The 23,407-nt window shown below is 39.5% G+C and overlaps 2 protein-coding genes and 1 non-coding gene across 4 annotated transcripts; 2 read left to right on the top strand and 1 right to left on the bottom strand.

Annotated features, from left to right (window-relative positions):
• Positions 1-1,261: 1,261 nt before the first annotated feature.
• On the bottom strand, positions 1,262-18,488 carry plekhm1 (pleckstrin homology domain containing, family M (with RUN domain) member 1). 2 transcript variants are annotated; one of them, XM_056771060.1, is made up of 12 exons: positions 18,342-18,488; positions 17,776-17,864; positions 15,602-15,846; positions 13,312-13,944; positions 12,675-13,173; positions 11,954-12,122; positions 5,046-5,954; positions 3,471-3,616; positions 2,834-3,027; positions 2,669-2,732; positions 2,269-2,426; positions 1,262-2,186 (listed from the first exon to the last, which is right to left on the bottom strand). In XM_056771060.1, the coding sequence occupies exons 2-12, from the start codon at positions 17,827-17,829 to the stop codon at positions 2,078-2,080; spliced, it is 3,180 nt and encodes a 1,059-aa protein (XP_056627038.1). In that variant the 5' UTR covers positions 17,830-17,864; positions 18,342-18,488; the 3' UTR covers positions 1,262-2,077. The 2 variants fall into 2 exon arrangements, with proteins under 2 accessions (XP_056627038.1, XP_056627039.1); XM_056771061.1 differs by having other exon boundaries at positions 12,675-13,167.
• A 1,534-nt stretch (positions 18,489-20,022) lies between these two features.
• On the top strand, positions 20,023-21,818 carry ifnphi4 (interferon phi 4). The gene is made up of 5 exons (XM_056771852.1): positions 20,023-20,318; positions 20,824-20,901; positions 20,996-21,142; positions 21,377-21,454; positions 21,540-21,818. Exons 1-5 carry the CDS (start codon positions 20,184-20,186, stop codon positions 21,627-21,629), a joined length of 528 nt encoding a protein of 175 aa, XP_056627830.1. The 5' UTR covers positions 20,023-20,183; the 3' UTR covers positions 21,630-21,818.
• Positions 21,819-23,300: 1,482 nt separating this feature from the next.
• On the top strand, positions 23,301-23,373 carry trnak-cuu (transfer RNA lysine (anticodon CUU)). The gene has a single exon. It is a non-coding gene; the product is annotated as a tRNA-Lys (tRNA).
• Positions 23,374-23,407: the final 34 nt, after the last annotated feature.

The following is a 23,407-nucleotide window of genomic DNA, read 5'->3' as shown; positions in this document are numbered from 1 at the left end:
GCAATTAGTTATTTTGTGTGGATTCACCACACAGGTTGTACAGAAGATGAAAGGCAGGCAGAAAAGAGCGCCAGGAGGTACAGAAACAGGAAGAACCGGTTGAGGAGCAACTCATGATGTGGTTTACAGTGACACGCTGACAAACACATTAAGAATACAGCAGATGCTCTGAAGAATCATTCAGTCAGACTGATGAGTCGTCCTTTGACAAGATTTGAGAAATAACTATTAATTGAGAAAGACATTATATAGAACCACATGATCCATATTCAAGCTTGATCGTCTCAACTATTCAGTATTACAGTATAGAGCATATAAGAGCATTCGCATCTATCTACAGCTATCTAACAGACTCATAGTTAGGTTTACATTTTGTAGGTTAATATAAACCAGCAGTTGAGTTTATCCTTATTTTCCCCAACCATGAGTTGAAACAATAGATCATTTTTTGAGTGTACAGTGTACTTTAGAAAATACTTCCCATTTATGAATGTCATACTACAGTATGAAGATGAAAATCAAACAAAACAATTCTTTGTCAGTAATGCCACAGAGTATTTCTTTTGGTTTTCTTACGGAAAGCATTTTAGTTAGAGATTCTCAAAAGAACCAGACATTGCATAAAAAAACTTTATTTTAAAGACTATAGATTATTAAAACAACAGGAAAGCGTATCACGCAACTATCAAAGTTATAAAATACTAATGTGTTCTACACCCAAAAATGACATGTCTCTCATACGTTACCCACCCTCATCATGCCATTCAAGATGTATGTGGCTTTCTCTTCTTTGGTCAAAATATCCATCACTTTATGTGCATATACGTCTCTGAATGGCTTTATAAGAAAGCCATTCAAATAACTAATCTTAATTAACAAATGTTAACTAAAAACAAACATCCAAGTGTTTAAAAGTAATAAAAATCTGAGGTGGCATGAGGGTGACTGAAGTATGCCAAAGTATGAAAGTATAACATTTTATTTGGGTGTACTTGTCTTTTTAATCTCCAGCCCACATGTGTATTTTCAGACTTCTGCTTGGGTGATGCTGCCCCTTGTGGCAAAACACGAGACGAGACAGAAAATTGTTAACAGAGCAATTTGCACAGCATGTGATGTACATGACATTAAAGATAAAGGAAATAAACTCATATGCTCTCGCACTATGTGTGTGTGAGACAAGTGCTGATAAGTGCGCAAAATGGTCTGTAAAAGATCAACACACAGCTTATATACAAAAGAAGTGACAATGAACAGAAAACAAGTCTAGAAAAGATTTAATTTTCATTCGCAGAGATGAACGTCAGACGTTATGCTTCATTCGAGAGAAAAATGAGTTCACATTCGCTATTAAAAACAGTTACATTGCGTTCACGACCCATTTTAGTGACTAAAATGCTACAATGAAACCGCAGATTAAAAGGCAGTTTAAAAGTGCATTTGTAAAGCCATATGTTTAATAATCATTCCATTGCCTTATTAATGCATACAGTTTGCTTTGTAAACATGAAATACTTCATATAAAACTTGGCATATGACATTAGAATAAAAAAATATTACTATAAAAAAGTTAAAGATCTCTAGCCCAACAGGTTTTATAAATATGTTCCCCTGCCAGACAGAAAATCACTCTCAGTCTGTGCAGGTGAAAGTTTACACACGTATATGTACAGAACCGTGTGTAAATAAGTGCACTTGAAAAGTCCAATAAGAGGTTTTAGTGTGAAACTGACCAAATGCTTTTTGGTTGACTGTAGATAAATATTCCCGAACTGTACACAGTTTACCGCGGTACAGCTGGAGATGAACACTGTACACGTAGCCGCTACAGGAAAGCATTCAAGTTTTGTTGTACACTAAAAACGTACTTGAGTATCAAAACTGCATAAGATATAAAGGCTTAATTGAGAATTTCCATTGTAGGGAAATTGTTGGGTTTAAGCCCTAAACCAAAAGGAACTGTTTTACAATAAGGTAAGAAAATAAACTGCGCTATAATATAATGCAAGTATTACAGTCTTCTTGTATTCATGTTTAAACATCCTTAAAACAAGACAAAAAAACAATGAAGAAAGAGTTAATCATCCAAATCTCTGTCCATGTATTTCTGTATTCTCACACAGCGAGGACAGACGGGACATTGAGCCTTACAGGAGGAGTGGTAGACTGTCTTACACACACCACATCTGAGAGAGAGAGAGAGAGACTAGATTCACATGACTGGAGAGAAACACACATGCTCTGAAAGAGGACGCAACGTTGGATTACCTGGACGTGCTGTCAAACTGAAAGGGGAAAATGATGTCATCTGTATTGCAGATTTGACAAATGAAGCCCCTATGGGTGCAAAGGTCACATTGGTACACATGCTTGGAGCCGAACTGAATCAGAGACTGCAGGTAAGATTCACAATGTCCATCCGCAATCTGTAAGAGAGAGAGAGAGAGAGAGAGAGAATGATCTGACAAACAGCTGAAAATGTAGTTTGTCAGTTTTTGAAGCATATGGAATACTTCTGTCAATACAGAAAACATTTTCATGATGATTAATTGCATCCTTTCCACCTTTTCTTGATTTACCAGATGCTTATAGAAATAGGAAGAATACAGATTGATAATGTAGTTCGAGTGATATGCTGTATAACAAAAAACAACACTGATGTAGATACCTGCTGCAGGTCCAGCACACTGTACGCATCACTGTTCTCCAGTAAATACGTCCTCTGCTGAAGTCTGCAACATACAGATTCCCATCACATAACGACTGCAACCATCCATTAAACACCAGATGATGTGTACAGAAAGACACAACAAACACACACACAGAGCCGCACCTGGGCTGGATTTGTTTGCTAATGTCACTGCGGCAGATGAGGAGGTAGTCGCCTAGGAAACGCAGCTGCTGTCTGAGATTATGTATTTTTGACATAACGTCTGCGTGATCAAACAGGTCAGGATTCAAAGCGTGCATGTTGAGGAGCGGCTCATGCTCGATTTGAGCCATCATACGCAGGGCTCGTCTTGACACCTGAACACACACACACACACACACACACACATATATATATATATATTTGTATATACAGATGTGCTCAAATTTGTTGGTACCCTTACAACTCATTGAAATAATGCTTCATTCCTCCAGAAGAGCGATGAAGTTAAAGGGGTCATATGGCACGAACATGTTGTCCGTGCATGTTTTAGACACTTAAAATTGCAAAAATTTAAGTGTCGGAACAAAAGATGCATTCCATCTAAAAATGAAAGCTCACCCAGATCTGCCTGAAACGCCTCGTGTAACCACAGCCCCACAAATCTATGTCAGTTGGTGGTATGATTTGACTAAGCAACCAAATGTATACGCAAGTAAGGTGGAGTACCTGTCAGTACAATTGAAGAGGAACCTGATGTCTTACCATTTGGTAGTTGCTTAGATGTTCTAAGCCATTAGTAGCTGAAGAAAACACTCACCTCACGTGCTGTCAGGTCCCAGTTGTGCACCACACGGGAGGGTATGATGCTGACGTCTCCATGGTGACAGGTATCGCAGTAATGATGACCTGAGAACTCACAGAGTCGAGCTCTGCCTTGAGACACGCCGATCTGTCGAGAGCAGCCTACAAAAGCATGTACAACACCATCTCTAGTGAGAGCACGCACACAACATCACATCACATTACGTTGCAATCATCTCGCGGCCACTTAACATAAAGTGTGACCAAAAATCTGTTATTTACAGATTTTTCACATTTCTAAAGGATATATTCTCTTCTAAGTCCAGGCTGTGTCCGAAATCACATAATTTGTAAGTTTGTACTGAATTTGAATATGTATCTACCTATCGGCAGTTAAAACAATACCTTCTATAAAGTGTGAGTGGTAGTAGTATGAACACATTTCAGACATACTGCGTCTGCCATGCTTTATGGTCATGTGACCCGTATGCTCTTTGACCTATGACATATTAACAACAACCTTTATGTGAGTATGTATGAAAACATAATTCAATTCAGTTTTATTTAAATAGCGCTTTTCACAATGTTTTATTGTTACAAAGCGGCTTTACAGGAAGAAAGTTAGCAATAGGATTGAAATAAACAGGGTCCATAATTTAGACACAAGAATTAAATTCATTGGCCTTAAAGTTTTCTGCTATATCCATTTGATTTATTGAAATTTGACGGTTTCTCAGCTCCCGTGGCATCATGGGATAGATAAGTGTCCATCCCATCCACACTCGGCGGAAGTAGTAGACCATCCGGGCATTGCTCACCTACGAGTTTTTGCATACTGATGTTTCGGACATACTATTCGTGACACACACTCATTTTCGCCTACTATATATTATGGAACCTGGCGATTTCGGACGCAGCCCCAGTGTTTCATTTTTAGGAGGATTTAACGACAGTAATGCCATAACTGTGTGTTCAGAGGTATATAAAGACCTTCCATAATGAATTTTAGAATGAGCTATTTCTATCTATATACACCATGGGTCCCCTTGTGTTGAATTCATCATGTTATTTCTACAGTAGCCCGGACAAACTGCTCTACAGAGCACGTTACCTAAATACGTTATCTCCTTCGGGAAAGAAGTGAAAAGTTCTGTGTCAGCCACAGTAGTGCTTCAAAAGGGAGGGGTGGAGTGAGCCATTGGTTGTAATTCACAACCTCACCACTAGATTTCATACACTGGGCATTTCAATGTAGTAAAAATTTAATTTAATAGCTTGTAGCTAGTCGACAGGCAATTTTCTATAAAGAAATTGCTACGATAAAATATGTATTTATTTTGCATGCTAAAGCGGTTTGAAATCATAAATAAGAAAATTAATTAATATGAAAAAATCTTAAATGTTGGCCAACTATATTGTCTCAAAAAATAAAAAACAAGTGATGTAACAATAAATATTTAAAATATTTACTACACACTAAATAAAACATATGTCCTAAGTGTATTTCTTCATTGATTTTAAGTTACTCCATTTAAACATTTGCATTGACATTTATTTAAAACATCCAGACACAAACCATAATCTCTCATACCTGCACATTTGTAATTTTGCGCATCTAATCCCATCTCTTTGGGGACGATGGACAGGTGAGACAGCAGCTCTCCATCACCTTTGAGTCTGTGTTGGACCAGCTTGTAAACATTCCCCCCCTGCATTCTTCCGGCCGATGAGACGAACCCGTCATCCTCCGTATCCAAATACAGGTCGAGAGCTCCTCTGATCAGGTTCCTCCATCCTCGGGCTTCCTCGCCGCTCTCCGCCCTCAACGTCACAGTCTCCTGTGCGGTCAGAACCTTAAAAAATGCAGGGCTGCCGAGAGAAACATCCGGAACCACGTCCCTGACGGTCCCTATGGAGTATGAGAAGATTGGCGTCTTGGCGTTTTCTTCGACGCTGTAACCCCTGAGAGCCTCCAGGGATAGAGAGAGCACCACAGACCTCCAGCCTTTCTCCTCCACGTTCTGATAGACCACCGCCTCCTTTATAGCGTCCATCTCCGGGTCTGTGAGACGGGTCCAGTCTAACTGAGGAGGATCTGAGATGGCGTGCTCCGGGCTCGAGGGAGCTGATGACGGCGAGGGGAATTCACGATCGTCGGCTAGCACCTCCCACGCCTCGTCTCTCACCAAGGGGCGTAGTTTGCCGATGGCCTCCACGACGCGGTCCACCCAGTCTTCGGCCTCGCCTCGGGACGGAGCACGCAGGTACAGTCTCTTGCCATGGAAGGTGAGCCGGAAACGTCCCTCGGTGCCTGAGGAGAGGTGGACGTCCTCGCAGCGCAGCAGGGACAGGTTTTCGTAGCAGACGCGCTCCTCTGCGTTGATGTAAAGTCGAAACTCGAACGGCGAGAGCTCGCAGTAATAATCCCACCACATGCCAACGGCGCTGCGTCTCTCCAGCTGACCCAGCTTCAGAAGACCCTTGAAGGGGTTAGGCAGACCTTAAAGAAACAGACCGAGTTACACATGCTCATGTCTCAACGTCATGAGTTCATAAATAACCTGTGACGTACAGACAAAACTAGTTTGAAAGCAGCTGACCCAACCAAAAAGCAAAAATAGATATTTTCGAGAAATGTCTCTGTGGTTTTGTGTTCGTACAATGGAAGTCAACAAGGTTTCATGCTTGGTGACCAGTGTTTTTCAAAATATCTTCTTTTGTGTCATAGAGGTTAAAAATACAGGACATGACCGCGAGTAAATAGTGACAGAGCAGTTTATGACAACTTCAAGCAATGGAGAAAAAATGGAAAGGCGCAGTTTGTAAAATTCAAAACACACATTCAAACAGATAAGTTCACAACAACAGCAATAACAAAAAACGGCTTATGTCGATGAATAATGGGAACTGTCGTCTTCAACTCCACCGCAAATAAACCACCAGAATGAAGTTTTATAGATGCTGTGTTTGATGTTATGATTTTTTTTCCTTATAATGAATTGGACACATTAAACGTAATTCATAAAATTAGTTTATTACTAATTAGTCAGATGATCTAAAAACGACTACTACTTGTTCAGTAAATATACACTTGAAACAATAAATTTGTTAAATTCAGTGTTTGCTCCTCTCCTCGAGGGGGCGCTATGGTGGCAGTAATAGGTTTTGGTGGTTCTGGTGATGCTGGAAGCAGGGCTCTATGTTTGGAGCTGTGGAGTTAAATAAAAAACTGTAACGTAACATTTTTGCCTGGTCATTGGATTTAAGATTACGGATTAACATTGGTAGCAGAGGATGGCTGCTGGAAGCTACAAAATTCCCCCACAATTTGATGAAAAGAAGTCGTATGAAAGTTGGAAAAATGAAGTGCAGATGTGGATGCGTGTTACGGAGCTGGAAAAAAAGAAACAAGCCTTGGCTGTTGCCTTATCGCTCACAGGGAGAGCAAAGGATGCCGCCCTGGAAATATCAGCGGAAGATTTGAACAAGGATAACGGTATGACAACAATTCTAGAAAAACTTGACTCTGTGTTTTTAAAAGAGGAAAAAGATCGCCAATACGAGGCATACACTGAATTTGATCGGATTACAAGAGAGTACGGCATTTCTATGATCGATTACATCGTTGAATTTGAACGCAAATATAACAAGCTACTTCAGTTCGGTAGTGTACTTCCTGATGCTGTATTAGCATTCAAGCTCCTTGACACCGCAGGACTCGATGTTAAAGACAAACAATTAGCGCTCACTGCTTGTCCTGCTCTTACGTTTGCTGACATGAAGTCAGCATTGAAACGAATTTTTGGCGAAAACCATATGCATGAAGGTCACAGTAATGATGCCTCCGCATATTTTACAGAGGCTAACAGGAAAGAGAACAAGTCACGTTGGCAAAAACAATCAAAGGCACAGCCAGGAACAAATCCACTGGATAAATATGGTAGGCGATCAAAATGTGCCATCTGTCAAAGCACATATCATTGGGTAAAGGATTGTCCTCACAGAGGGGAACATGCTAAGATAGCAGAGGACTCAGAGCAGTGTAACATCACACTGTTTTCTAAAGAAACTTTATCCGACACAGAAATCTTTATGGTAGAATCCTTTGGGTCAGCAGTAATCGATACAGCCTGTACCAAAACGGTTTGTGGACAAAGATGGTTTGATCATTATGTCAATGGACTAAAATCAGCCGACTTACAAAAACTGGAGTACATAGACAGTGCAAGGGCTTTCAGATTTGGCGATGGAAAAGTTGTACATTCTACAAAGAAAGTCAAGATTCCAGCCACAATTGGACAGACTAAATGCCACATAGAAACTGAAGTAGTTCCAGCAGATATCCCACTACTTCTGAGCAAAACTTCACTAAAAAGAGCAGGTGCAGTCTTGGATCTTCAGAATGACAAAGCCATCATGTTTCACCATCCTGTTACCCTTGAACTCACCTCATCTGGACATTACTGTGTAAATTTAATGTCTAAACATATCCCATGTGATACTGAAAAGTGTGAAGTTCTAACTGTAACAGAGAACATGACTACAAAAGAGAAAAAGAGAGTACTCTTAAAATTACATAAACAGTTTGGACATGCCTCTGTGGACAGACTTAAAAAGCTACTAGCCAGTTCAGGCAATCAGGATGAAGAATGCATTGTGATCCTTAAAGACATAGTAGACAACTGTGAAACATGTGTTAAGCACAGCCGACCCAAACCCAAACCTGCTGTAGGACTCCCCATGGCCTCAAGCTACAACGAAACGGTGGCTGTGGATCTGCATGAATTAGAAACAGGAGTGTGGTATCTCCATGTTATCGACCATTTCACACGATTCAGTTCTGGAAGCATTGTGACTACAAAAAAAGCAAGTGAGATTGTGAAAAGCTTCATACATTGCTGGATCAGTGTTCATGGCCCACCGAGGAGACTGTTCAGCGACAACGGAGGAGAGTTTAACAATGAAGAAATGAGAGACATGGCTGAAAAGTTCAACATTGAGGTAAAGACCACAGCAGCTTATAGTCCGTGGAGCAATGGTCTTTTAGAGAGACACAATCAGACTTTGACTGAAATACTGTTGAAAGTGAAGCATGACAACAGATGTGATTGGAGAACTGCCCTAGACTGGGCCCTGATGGCAAAAAATGCAATGCACAACGTACACGGGTTCAGTCCTTACCAGCTTGTTTTTGGACAAAATCCAAACCTACCATCAGTTCTTACTGACAAACCACCAGCTTTGGAATATTCCAGCGTGAGCACATGGGCAGGGCAGCATATTTCTACCTTGCACGCTGCAAGAAGAGCGTTTACAGAAGCGGAGTGTTCTGAAAGAATTCGAAGAGCCCTACGAAAACAATTAAGACCCACAGATGAAAGATATGAGTCGGGTGACAAAGTGTACTACAAACATGCAGGCTGTACACAGTGGAAAGGTCCAGGTGTCGTCATTGGCCAAGATGGGGCAGTGATTTTTGTGAGGCATGGAGGAACTTATGTTCGTGTGCACTATTCAAGACTCCGAAAGACAAATGACAACCACACAGACAAGATGGAAGTACAAAAACAACAAAATCCTGGGAAAGATACAGGTTTGCAGCTCACAGAAATTGTCGAAATGGATGTTGATAGCATAAATGGGAGCATTGAAAATTCACAGCAGGATGAGGAATGTGATGATACATCACAGCAGGATGAGGAATGTGATGATATATCTACCCAGCCAGAGGAAGATGTGAGAAGTTTTAAGCACAAACTTAAAGTTGGACAAACTATAACCTATACAGACCGAGAAAATGGTGAGGCTCGGACAGCAAAAATTCTTGGCAGAGCTGGAAAACTTACAGGCAAACACAGACACTGGTATAATCTACAGTACACACAACCTGGGACTGTTGCTGGTGTTACTGGATCTGCTAATTTAAACCAGGTAGATGACCTACAGATTGTTTCTCCAGACACCACAGTAACACATTATGATCAAAATGAGAGTGATGTTTTCATTACTGAAGATGAGATTTTTGATTCAGCAAAAAAAACAGAGCTGGATAACTGGAAAAGAAACTGCGTGTACGAGGAAGTTAAGGACAACGGTCAAAAATGTATCAGCACGAGGTGGGTGTGCTCAGTCAAAAAAACATCTGATGGTGTAACGCCTAAGGCTAGGCTAGTTGCAAGAGGTTTTGAAGAGATGAATGTCAGTGACCTTCCTAAAGACTCACCTACTTGTGCTTCAGATTCTCTGAGAATGGTTATGGCAGTCATATGTCAGAAGAAATGGCAGTTAAACTCCATAGATATCAAAGCTGCTTTTCTGCAGGGAAGAGAGTTGACTAGAAATGTCTACATTCGCCCTCCTTCAGAAGCACAGTGCAAAGGATCCCTGTGGAAGTTAAACAAATGTGTGTATGGTTTGGCAGATGCCTCCCTGTACTGGTACAACAAAGTCAAAGACACTTTGCAGCGTTTGGGAGCTCATGTGTCTCAAGTTGACCCTGCAGTGTTCTACTGGCTGAGTAACTCGGGAGAGTTATTTGGAATTCTTGCTTCTCATGTTGATGATTTTTTATGGGGCGGTTCTGAAGCTTTTTCCTCTTTGGTTATCCCGCACTTAAAAACTGCTTTCCAGGTTGGGCGAGAAGAGCACCACAGTTTCAGTTATGTCGGAATGGAGATCACATCTGAAAATGGTGATATACATGTGCATCAAAATACATTTATAAAGAATCTTCATCCCATTGTTATTGATCCGGTCAGAGCTGTGCAACGTGAAGCTCCACTAACAGACCACGAAACCGACATTTTGAGATCCAAGATTGGACAAATATTGTGGGTTGCAAGACAAAGCAGACCAGATGTTGTATGTGACACATCTATCCTTGCTTCTTCCACAAAGAACGCTACTGTTCAGACTTTGCATGACGCTAACAAGCTTGTCAGAAAACTTAAGTCAGAAGATGTGACTCTAAAGTTTCAGAACTTAGGAAAAGCAAGCTCAATGAAACTGGTTGTGTTTAGTGATGCTTCATTAGGAAATCTTCCGGATGGCGGTACTCAAGGTGGACACCTGATTCTGTTGATGGGAGAAAATGGAAGATTCTCACCGGTCTCTTGGCAATCTAAAAGAATCAGAAGAGTTGTCAGAAGCACTTTGGCAGGGGAAACCTTGGCTCTTGCTGATGGCGTTGATGAAGCGATGTGTCTGTCAGCACTCTACTCAGAAATAACAAATGGTAATAATTTGCCAATTGTCTGTGTAACTGACAATCATTCACTTTTTGATGCTGTGAAGTCTACGAAGTCAGTTGCAGAAAAGAGGCTTCGTCTTGAGATCAGCAGCATAAAGGAACTGATTCAGTCTGGAAGTATCCAGCAGATCCTTTGGTCTGCTACAAAAGATCAACTTGCAGACTGTCTTACAAAAAAGGGGGCATCTTCATTAATGCTTTTGAAAGTTCTCAGTAAAGGAGTATGGGAACACAAATAAATATAAAACGCATTGTTTTTTTTTGGAGAAATTGCCTTAATGTTCCTAATGTGTTTTTGTCCTCCAATCTTATATTTTTTTTTTTGCCTTTTGTTGTTATTAAATAAATAAAAAAGAGGGGAGATTGTTAAATTCAGTGTTTGCTCCTCTCCTCGAGGGGGCGCTATGGTGGCAGTAATAGGTTTTGGTGGTTCTGGTGATGCTGGAAGCAGGGCTCTATGTTTGGAGCTGTGGAGTTAAATAAAAAACTGTAACGTAACATTTTTGCCTGGTCATTGGATTTAAGATTACGGATTAACAAAATTGACAGATATAATCATTAAACGTATTCTGTCAGTAAAGGGATCAAAACAGTTGCTCACAGTCTAGTAAAACACATGCACGATCGGCGTCTCTGTCTAGTTAAAATTTGCCGCGCAGCTTTCTCCATGAAAATGCCACGCCGATATTGTTCCTGGCTTTATCTCTCTTGACTATATCTTTTTGTCCCAAACTCTTCTTGGGTCATTTGGTTTACCTGTATGTCTTTGTTGACCGAACCAGCTGCAAGCTGTGCAAGAGACTGTGTTTTTAGGGAGATGTAATTTCTGGAGAAAGCGTAACGGCTTGTACCAATCACATGAGGCACCACAGCCAATTATATAACAATTTCTAATCTCCTTTCCTGCATTAGCCTTAAGGTTGCAAGCTTTACATCGAGTGTCCTTGGTGACGTGGATATGATGCTATTGATAGGTGAATGGCAGACATGGTCCGTTTTTTTTCACAATTTACAAATACAATAGATATTGTAAATGCTTAAATGAACAAAATATATAACTCTGGCCTAGTGGTTTTTAAATATTTTACTTAAAAAAGTTACAAACTGCACCTTTAATGTCATGTCAGCTTCTATGGCTATGTTCATGGCGAGACATGTTTAATAATTAAAAATAAAAGTGCAAAAAAAATACTTCTAACTATTCATGCAAAAGAAGTACAAAACATGTATACATCTATATTCCATTTTACCGTTTTGTCTGCGATGAACTACACTAGGTGGTGACTGGACGTCGTCTGGTTCAGGCGTGGTCTTCACCTGCCCGTTCATTTGTGTGGTGTCAACACAGACATGTCCTTCAGAATTCCTGCTCATTTCGGGTTTATAAAAATCTTCCTCTGAAATCCAAGACGTGGATTGCTGAAAGACAAAGAACAGTCTATTAAACAGAAAATAGTTCTGACTCTTAAGTCAACAAACTAGGTTGTAAAATAAAAACGAACACACAGCTGACAGCACTTCTGGATTGATCCAAAATGTCCAAAATTTTGTTTGCAGTTTACACAACTCAAACATAGAAGACAGAAATGTTCATGTACATTGATTTAAAGGGATAGTCCACCCAAAAATGACAATTTTGTCGTGAATTACCCTCTACTTGCTCCGAACCAGTATACATCTTCTTTGAAGATGTAAAGCAGTTCTGGGGAAATCTCGTACAGTCTCATACGTTCTACAGTACGGAGTACATATATAGTTTCAGTCAACTAATGAACGCACCATATAATGAAGTGTACTTTAAAGGCATAGTTCAACTTAAAATGAAAAAGAAATTGTATGTGTTCGAAGGACAAAAGAATGTTTGGTTTTGAACAACATTAGGGTGCAAAAATGATGACCAGCAGGTGTGAATTTTTCTGGGGGTGTACTATCCCTTTAATTTTGAGAACATGAATCCTTAAAAACACTCACACCGGAGGAATACAGCGAGTCTGTGGATGTTCTTCTGCTAACGGCGCTTGTGGAACGTCTAAGTATTGCATGTCTGGCATGTTCCACTGGATTTGGTCCAGCAGGGCTCTCTGTTGAAGGAGCTTGAACTTCTTTGAGGTCAGAGGTCTTTGGAGTAGGACGGTGAGCATCCTGAAGGTCTGAGGTCTTCTCAGAGGTCTCTGTGAGAGGAGAAGCTCTAAAGGGACGACAGGAGGAGGCTAAGCTCTTGCTCTTTTTCTCTCTTTCTGATGTCTCATTGACTGTATTTCTAACTTTAAGTCTTGTGGTTACAACAAGAGTCTCAGATACGGATTTTGTTTCTTTGTCTGTCTCCTGTATGATCTCTTCAGCTTTCTCTGTGGAGTAAAGCTCAGGAGCATCGGAGAAGTGCGTGACTGTTTGGTGAGCATCATCGGGAGCAGGTGTGAAGTCATCGATGTCTTGCTTTATCACCTCCTGACTAGAAGAGCTGCTGTCTCTGACACAAAGGAGCAAACATATGACTTAAAATCTACCAACATATCTCATCATATTTTGCATATCACTACTGAAAATTATGCAATTTATCACATTATCGTGTCGGGCGTAATTGTGAAACTCAGATGACTCTACTCACTCTGATAGTGAATTCTCCCCCTGTGCACCGCGGCTGATGTCGGCGTCACAGTTCCAGCGTTCTCTCTCAGGACTCTTGGGTTCATGACCCTGCAGGAGACTATCGGAGCTCAGGCTGGTGGACAGCTGCGATGAACCCGACGTGTCCAGACTCGCGTTCAACGAGGTCGGAGTACTGGCCTCACAGCTTTCAGCTTGCTCTTTCATTGGCTCCTTGTGGAGCACTTCCTGAGCCCAATCTGAGCTTCCGGACCCTCCGGATGACTGGGAGACCGTATCCCAAGATTCCTTGCGCTTGGGCCACAGCTGGTCCTCCTCAGCGGGTGCAGGGCGGCAAAGCCCCGCGAGGACCAACGGCGTGTTTGTCCACTCGTTAAGCACTGCTGATTTGTAGGACAGCTGGAAGGTCAGCGAGGACAAACCCTGAAGGAGGGTGAGGAGAACCTCGCGGTCCTCCGGGTCCAGGAGAAGAGCTCCAGACTGGTAGTGGGATCCCAGGTTTGAGCCCTCACGGAGCAGAGACGTCAGGTAACACTCCAGAAGGCCGTCATTCAGCGCCAGACGAACCCAGGCTCTACACCGCCCAACGTCTGAGTTGATGAAGCTCAGGCACTCTAGTTCTTGAACAACATCTCTGTAGGCAAATAAAGATTTAGACCGATGAATGGCCGAACGAATCATTTGAGAGTCAGTCAAGAAGTGAGGTAAGAATAACTGCCTACTATTACGAAATAATTTTAGAAGTTTTTACACCTTCTATGTACATAAACTTGTTGTTGGACACTCCATAAACCAAAGTAGCACCTTAAAAATCCCTAGTTATGTGTCCTCTTTAAACTTTCACTTTATGATGGTGGAACTGCATTTAGAATCATGAGAGGCGATCAACACAGAATACAAATCAACCCCGATCAGATTCCTTACAACACTAATCATTTCTACATGATCATTTTTCCATAATATTTGGCACATTTCAAAAGTGCTGCAGAAACGATACAGAGGCAGATGTATCGATGTGCGCATCATTAGGGGCTCATGACGATGATTCAGCATATCAATATTTTGAACACAGCCCTAATTACGATATAGACATTCAAGAGCGATGGTGATAATTCTACAATATGATATATGTTCTATTAAAGTCCTATAACTTGAGCAGCCAACAAGTGACCTGCATCAACATAATAATAATGTCATGTAGGGATGTTTATATATTTTTGTTATTTATAAGTTTGCATTTACTGATTTAAGAAGTCAAAACATTCTGAAGATTCAAAAAGTTTCATTTTAAGCTTGAGTGTTGTCAATTGTATAATACAACAAAAATGTTACCGGAAATTGCTCATCTGTTTATTGAATTGGATTATTTTTTACTTAAATTTTGTTTAAAATATATTAACATTATATTGAAATACATTGTATATATTGTATCTTGAACCCAGTATCTTGTATTTTATCGCATCATCAGCCAAGTGTACTGGCACTGACGCCCTGTTCAGACCATCAGCGACACCCAGCGACTGCTGGTTACAGGAAGTGGGCATGTCTGAGAATTGCTCAACTTTATGCAAATGATGAGCCACTTTCAGAAGCGACTAATAATAGGAGTACAGCAGTAAAGCTCACGTCAGTTACTGCAGGGTTTGTATATCAATTTTACTAGAGTAACTAAAGCAAGGAACGCCTTCTTGCAACCTCGTAGCAAGAGACTTACAACACTCTGAACGCAGAGTTAAACTTTGTTCTCCGAGGTTCCGGAAATCCTCAATCTCTCACTAAGGACCTTTAGGGACCCGACTAAATGTCACTTGAGTAATGACCACAGACCCACATGATTCAACTAATCCTGCCACAATCCTCACACAGCTTCCCCTCCATGACTCCCCCTTCCAACCGGTGTCAAATTGCTCATCCGGAAAGATTTCTTTTTTTAAGATTTAGGATTTATTTCAGGACACATTCTTCTCTTTTTTTAGGGGCGAATTCATTTTGTGCAGGAATGAAATACACACAGATAACACCAAAAACATTTAACTACTAAACTACTAAACTACTAAATGTCAAAGACATGTTAACAGGCGTGTAATGAAGCAGACGTGAAGAAATGACCCGATAAACATTCTCAGCGTCTCTGTATGAGCCACAGATACACAGTTTTCAGTTTAAAACCCCTAAAAACGCCACCTTTCACAATATTTTAAGTTCTGAAGTTTAATAATCATGCCTTACACTTTTTTGCAACAATTTTAAAAGACTTATGGAAGATTTAGGCATTAAAATGGACAACCCACCTGTGGGTGACGGTTTTAAGAAGGCTCCAGAAAACGGGCCGAGGAACGGCCCCTCGTGACCCTCCCTTGCGCCCGTGACCTCCATCCGTGCGGATGAACTTGCTCTTGATGCCGTGGATGAAGACGGCTTCCAAAGCACAACACAGGAGGTTTGCCTCCTGATCCTCACTGGTGACCGCGGTGTCTGTAGTGATGTACCGCTTCTGCAGGACTTTCAACGTTTGTGCGATCTTTTCCTTGATCCACTGAGGAAGAAAGAAAGAGTTAAAGGGATATTTCAGACGCAAGATGTTTTTTACGCTAAATGATAATGATGAAAGCTCCCGTGCAAAGGAGACGGTATCGTATTGGAACAAAATGAAAAATGCAGCGTTCGACACAGGAACTTACGTCATTACACCTGCCTCATTTGCTGGAAAAACAAGCCACAGGTTCACGCGCAGAAGAGGGAACGGAAGTTAGACATTATCGTTAATAACGTTGTCAATATAGATATTTCTCTTAAACAAACGCAACGAGTCGCTTCGGAAGACCACAGAGCAGGATCGAGCCGTTCTTAGACCAATGGATGCACTTTTTGGAGCTTCAAAAAAATCAACGCCCATTCAGTCCCATTCTACTGCTTTGAAGTAAAACTAAATAATGGTATTATAACTGCATTATTCTTCAAGAAGAAAGTCATGGATGCCTTGAGGGCGAGTAAACATGAGGATTTTTTTGCATCTGAAATATCCCTTTAACAGTGCTCAATGAATCAATCAATTTCAACCCCTGTTTAGACAGAAATCGATAAGCTCTGATTTGGAAACAAAGCTAGTTATAATCAATTACTACATTTCAGTGTCAAAAGCTCTCATTTAAATGATGTGTCTGCTGCGCATTGCAAGTTTGAGGTAAGAGAAATCGGGTCACAGGAACAATTGCAAAAGTAAGGCAGTTAAAGATAAGCAGAAGGAAGGTCAAAAACAACTTTGCGCAAGATTGTGCTCAGACGGCACAGATCATGAGGACCTGAGGCACGGAGCGCAGAACATACTCGTCTACAGCACCGACGGTCTTCAGCCATGTGAACGTGAGCCAAACCTTCAGACTGTCACCTGACATCAGCTGACTCACCACAGAAAAGCTGCCAATCAAAGCTCTGGAAATTCACTGTGGCAACTGTAAGTCAAGACACTTGTGTCTTCATCAATGTGCTTTTCTGACACTTCAGTTACAGTAGGTTCCGAGAGCAATTATGCAAAAGAAATAAAGAGGAAATAGCCAACAGAAAAGCGTCACTTCTCTCATAAAGGCGTTAATGAACTTCTTTATATTCACATCTAACTAGACGGCACATAACCCGAGGTTTCTCAGAATCACATGCACACGACACGCTAAAAGAGCCAAACGACAAACATTAAAGGAACAGTTCATCCAAAGCATTCTGCCTTTTACTTACCCTCAGTTTGTTCCAAATCTGTACAAATCGAACAGTATAATGTCGTTGTTCTGATGAACAAAGAAAAAGATATTTGGAAAAATGTCAGTAACCAAACTGATTTCTTCCAGCATTTACTGCCATATAGTGGGGAAAATAAATATGGGAGTCAATGGGGGAGGACATCTGTTTGTCTACTGACATTCTTCCAAATATCTTCTTTTGTGTTTAGCTGAACAAAGAAATGAATAAATGATAACAGAATTTTCATTTTTGGGTGAAGTGTCCCTTTAAGTTTAAAAACAGAACACGCAATGAGGTTGCATAAAGCACATTAAGTTTGAGTGATTTCCCTTTACCAAAGACAATAGGAGAATAACTTAAGGTATATTTAAGGCCACACTTAAGGGAAAATTACACTTAAGGTGCTTTATGCAACCGGGCCCTGGTCTCTATAGGTGGCTCCTAGGTTACAAAATAAGAAAATCATAACATCAGTTGAAATTGAAAGACAAAATACTTTTTTCTTGATTTGAAATAACGTGCACCGTAAGGGCAGAAACATAGAAAGATAAAACAAAGTGTGTTTCAGTTTCAGTTCGATCTTGCATACAATAATGAACTGATTTGAATGCCACTTGTCGTCATCAAAGCGTGTCTGCCTGCCGAACGAGTTTGAGGCACGTGAAAGGAAACGCTCGTGAGCTAAAGTCCACTGTTAAACTAGCTTTAACAACATGAGGAAGTTACAAACCTGTTTAACATCTTTGGTCTCTGGGCTGCTGTCGGTTGTTTGGGTGGCCAGCATGGCTCTTCGAGTCTGGGTTAGTGCCACTCAACGCTCTGCAAAACAAGTCAGTACATAAATCAAAAGGGAGGTTAGTTTAAACATGAAGCTTTTCGCATATTGTTAATCTTAGTTTGTCAAAAAGTGGAAGTGACAGATCACGTTTCCTCTGCGGATAGATGTGACAACAGATTTCAGCCACAGTCGCTATTATAAACCCCAGTCACTCACAATCTAATACAAGCGCATTTGCCGACGTTAGTGTAGTAAAGATATGACAAGACAAAACTACCGTGTTTATTCGATAAAGCATAAACGCGCGTGCACGTTTGCTATTTGTGCCATATACACTAGGACATTTAGTTCTGTACAATGTTACACAACAACGTATTATATCTTTCTTGTACAACCTACAAGCACAAGATCGTCTTTCTTCTCTTCATACTGACAGATCGCACAGCGTCTCATAACTGCATCGACTTTCATCGTTATTAACATCGCTGAATGCATTTATCACAAGCTCGCGCACTCACCATGTTTGTTGTGTGTTCATCTGTCTGGTGGCTTTTGAAATCTCTGCTCTTGCTTATGGGAATGAGTCGCTGTCACGCTCGGTCACTGTTACCACATCAGCTGACGCGAAAAGCATGACGGGAAGTGAGCGCAGGGTTCCTGTTTACGAACATGGAAATGCACAAGTCTTGCGCAGCCTTGAGTGTGCAGAAGACTCGGAAGGGACTAATTTTCCTGCTTACGAAATATGGTTTGTAAGACTGTGACCCTGCATAAATATGATTTACACAAGCTTGGATTCTAGAATTTATAACGTGTAAATTGTATGAAAGAAAGACATATATGTACAGTTACTTGTTGCTGCTGTAAACTGAAATCAAAGATCAGTGGGCATTGCCACTTTGACGAACATCGTATGCGCAACTCTAGCGCAGCATTGAGTACTCAGAAGACTAACTTTCATTAAACAGACATTCAACAATAGCAACATTCCTGAAAAAACTGTTTAATGTTACTTGGAAAAAGCGTGTTGTTTACTTTGTTTGTTTTACCATGTCATCTTCTTTTAATGTTGGATGTGTGTCTGCTGAAAATAAACATAAAAGAGATCAAAATGCGTGTGTATGTTGGTGCCTAAACATATATTTGTTCCGTTTATGAATTAATCAGACGTAATTTTTTATTTTGCTTAGTTTTTTATTTCCCATCAAGTTACAACTTTCCAATAAAAGCAACATTCCTGAAAATTATTTTCGCTGATAATAAATGTTTATTAAATGCATAAATAAAAAGAATATTAATCAAATCAAATTTACTACAAAAAACAAGACAAAAGTGACTTTTTACTCATTCATACTCTCCAGTATTATTTATAGTTTTCCTATTTAAATATTATTACGTATCTCAAATGATGAAACTAACGAAGACAATCTGACGTCACTGTGTTATGATGGAATACACTTTCGATTTCACTTTCTCAAAGTTCCAAGTTTGGAGTTTCCGTTCCCACGTTGTATTGTCACGCAAACCCTCTGTGCTCACATATTATTGTTTAAAAGCATTATAACCTAAATTAAAATTGTACCAGCTGTGAGTTCTGTTAAATAATATGACATCATTTTTTGATGGGGTATTTTACACGTTATATATGGACTGTTACACTCTCTGTAGAAAGCGGCATAATTTGCTACCTTTCTAACAATATTAAACCTTATTGTGCAAGTTACAATGAACCCCGGTGAAACAAAAAACACAAATAAAATGCAAATAGTTTCCATTATATAAACCGTCCGTTGCTTAGGCTTCCATTAGAGCCATTACAAAATTGGGTCATTTCTAGTAGAATTTAATGATGTTCTATTGGTTCTCATCGCCTAGACACATCTCATCATAGAACCCAACAAATAGCCAGTATAGACCCACACAGACCATTCTAGTTTGGATTCAAATGTAATTTCCACATAACCATTACAGAATGTATTTTTAGTAAATCGCATCAAACATTTAATTACAATGGCATTAGGGTTTTAAAAATGAAGTATACACTACATTTAGCCTTACTGCTATATTTATAAAAATAACAAGATCAATGTACACGGAGATTCCTCCGGTATTGCGTAATCGCGATTTACCTTTCTCTCAGGTGTGGGATAACGTATATTTTCGTGTTGCTCATGACCATCCAACTGGAAAGTGAAAACTGCAGGTGTAATTCCGTAAATTCTTGTATAAAAACAACGAACAGCATGGAGAAGCTCATTCAGCAGCAAACATTACCTGAGAATATCGGGCTCTGTACATTGTCAGCGGTTGACTGAGTGGAATAAGTCTTGGATTTATTTGTCTGTTGATAATTCATCATTATGATGTTTGTTCGTACATCACTTCTTTGCCTGGCGCTGTCAGTCTGCACCATCCGACCTGTTCTGGGATGCAGGTGGATTAAACACAAGTTCCAAGATCACCACAGAGTCTCTTTGGATCTGATTGAAAAGATGGTAAGCGTTAACTTTTTCCTTTGCTAAAAAAAACCCAGAAGCTAGAAAATGTGAAGCTTGTGAAACATTTCATGTACCTTAATTATTTATGTTGATGTCTGGAAGTTTCCCGATGAAAGTGATATTGCTGTGAAGTCTTTAGCTCAGGAAGTCTTAATTTAGTCTCAGATGTTTCTCCTAACATTTCTGAGAGGAAATGAAATAAAACCAATTGAGACAATTGTGCTGTTCAATGAAAGAGGTAAAATAATCTGATTTTGATAATTGGTTCATGTTGAGATTTTACCATCGACTTTTGATTGCGGACTTGGCAAGTCTTCTTGGATTTAGTTTAAAACACACGGGGAAGTTTCCTGGACAGGGTATAAGACTACCAGACTCATTTAAATGTTAAATCTCCGGATTTAAAATAATCCCTGTTCGGGAAACCTGCCCAAAACATTTAGGTCTGAATTTATTTGTAAAATATATTGTTGAATGTAATTGGTTTCTCAATGTTTTGTAGGGAGAGATAAAAGGCAATAAAAGCAAATCCATCAACCCCATTCCATATGAACTGATCAACAGCTACAGGACAGTAGAGGTCAGTAAAAGATGAATGAAATGAATGAGTGAATCCTGGTTGGTTTTGTGGATTATGGATCCATATTGATTTTTTTTGTTTTTTTTCTCCTCAGACTGAGAAACAGATTCTGTTCGTAATTCAAACTTTTATGGAGATCACTGGCATCTTTGAGGACGCTGACTCTACACCCTGGGATAAAAACACAATGGAAAATTTCTTGAACATCATCCATGAGCAGATTGATGCACTCCAATTATGTGTGAGTAAGATGTGTGACTGTGAAATAAATGAGCGACTCATGAGACTCAGAAGCAGTATATATACATATATGTTTATTTATAGTAAAAATGTTTTATTTTTATTTTAACCGTAGCAGTTCGTAACGGAAAAATCTAGAAAGCAGAACAGATGTGAATAGTCCATTCATTTGCATATGTATATACAGCAGCAATAATAACATGAAGAACTCATTGGATACTTTTTTTTACTGCAGGGCACTTTAAAAACGAAGAGGAATAAAAAGTTGAATCTCTATTTTAGAAGACTGAGGCAAATGATAGCGTTGAAGACGGTAAGACTGTGAATAATATATGACGAATATAAATGTGTATGTGAGCAACGGAACTTGTGTAAATGATGTTGTTTTACTCTGTCAGGAGGATGCTGGTAAAGGCTGGGAGATCATCAGAAGTCGAGTCATAGGCCTCATGAAACAGCTGGAATTTTTCTCCTTCTACACTGCATAACTAAAGCCTATGAAGAATCTCCAAAATTTAAAAAAACATTTCAGTCAGTCAGTGTTTCTGCTCTTCTGTTTATTTTGCCTTGAAGTAGTTTGCTAAAATGAAGCATGTCATCAAAAAAAGACTGTTTGATAAGATATTGCTTACTGTCCTATTTGATTTATATTTGTGAAGTTCTTCAGAATATTTATTTAAATTATTTATTTTTATTTATTAATTAATGACTGAGACATGTATTTTTTATGCCTATTTATTCATGTTTTATATAAAATTGTCTCAAATATTAATATTTTGTAATATGAATAATGTATTTATTAATGCTGGCATTCAATAAAAACATATTTTTTCAATATCTTCTGTAAATTTCTTTACGAAGTACAGAGAGGTTAGTTTAACTCATCAGTTTAACCACTGGGCTTGGTCTGCCTCTGTTTCTTTCTCAGATTCTGTCTTCATTACACATGTGAATCACTCCTTCCTCATCGCAGGGCAATTCCTAATTTCAACTCTAATACTTTTCGTGACTGATTTAAGTCCCTAATTAAATGTAAGTAAATCTGAAATGTCAGACTTTCTGTCGAATAACATGATACACTGACACGCTACAACAACCATTTTTGGCCCTTGACAAAAAAACAAATATACTTACGACTTCACATTGTGAAATTCACCTGGAAAATAAATCCTTTTTACTGAATGACTGCAATAAAAGAGGGCACATAAAATTACAAAGCATTGAAAATGATAAAACAACTTGTTTCAAAGTAGACAAAATAATATCTTTGTGAAATCACAGATCCAGTCTCATTAGTGAAGGGCGATCTTTATAGTCCATATGTCCATCATTTACATGGGATATGGTGAAATTTGGGTTTAGTTCTGAAATAGTTTGTTGATCTGTTCAAATTCTTTATTCACCAAAGCAAAGTTTTAAACACTGTACATCAGGTTTGTGTTTTTAAAAAAAGAGCTATATTTATATACGAAGGCCTTAAATTTAATGAAAATTTATAACGCAAAGAAATTATTGGAATTGTATAAAATATTTTGTTTAAGCCCCTACAGTGTATTTTTCTTGTCTAAATGTCAACACACAGATAAAGAAGAAATACCATCAGTGGTAAATGTCTCTAAAACAGGATTTAGTGGCACCAGAAGATGGCGCTACGTTCATACTGTTCACAATCTCCTGTGAAGTCATCATTTTTCAGATTTGAGCTATAGTTTCATCTTCCTTAATACTTGAATTTGTTTGTTTAAATGAATAAAAATGAGATTTGTGATTATTAATGAATAATTACTTCATATTGAAGTGATTGTTTTTAATGGTTCAACATCAAGCAGTGATGATTACAATGTTTCTTATTAAAATTGATTGTATATAATTGAAAATTCATTGTTGTTTAGTCAATTTGTAAACATGTACAGATTTTGGTTGTTGACATATCACTTTAGTGTTAGAGTTCTCACTACTCATCAACATTTTTCTGTTAATAGTAATAGTTTTGTTTACAGAACTTCCAAATTGATGAAATGTCAGATGCTCTACCCTCCGAGCTACCTGGGTTACTTTCGGTACCTGTGTACGCTTTTGTCCTATGCCTCCTTAACAGTGATGGCCCCCTACAACTCCGCCTGGCCACACTGACAGACAAGGACCATGCGTGTCTCACAGCCCGGCTAGCTCAGTCGGTAGAGCATGAGACTCTTAATCTCAGGGTCGTGGGTTCGAGCCCCACTTTGGGCGCCAGCGCTGCCCCAGTAAGGGGCCCTTTTTAGAG

This window comes from Triplophysa dalaica, chromosome 17 (assembly GCF_015846415.1).
Source record: "Triplophysa dalaica isolate WHDGS20190420 chromosome 17, ASM1584641v1, whole genome shotgun sequence".
In the NCBI taxonomy this organism is placed as follows: Eukaryota; Metazoa; Chordata; class Actinopteri; order Cypriniformes; family Nemacheilidae; genus Triplophysa; species Triplophysa dalaica.
This window is presented reverse-complemented; position numbering and strand designations above follow the sequence as displayed.

Coding starts and splice junctions, on each gene's coding strand:
- ifnphi4 (XM_056771852.1), top strand. CDS start 20,184: ATGATGTTTGTTCGTACATCACTTCTTTGCCTGGCGCTGTCAGTCTGC. Junction 20,319..20,823: donor TGGATCTGATTGAAAAGATG/GTAAGCGTTAAC, acceptor AATGTTTTGTAG/GGAGAGATAAAAGGCAATAA. Junction 21,455..21,539: donor AAATGATAGCGTTGAAGACG/GTAAGACTGTGA, acceptor TTACTCTGTCAG/GAGGATGCTGGTAAAGGCTG.
- plekhm1 (XM_056771060.1), bottom strand. CDS start 17,829: ATGCTGGCCACCCAAACAACCGACAGCAGCCCAGAGACCAAAGATGTT. Junction 13,174..13,311: donor GGGGAGAATTCACTATCAGA/GTGAGTAGAGTC, acceptor CCTTTGTGTCAG/AGACAGCAGCTCTTCTAGTC. Junction 2,733..2,833: donor AGCAAACAAATCCAGCCCAG/GTGCGGCTCTGT, acceptor TGTATGTTGCAG/ACTTCAGCAGAGGACGTATT.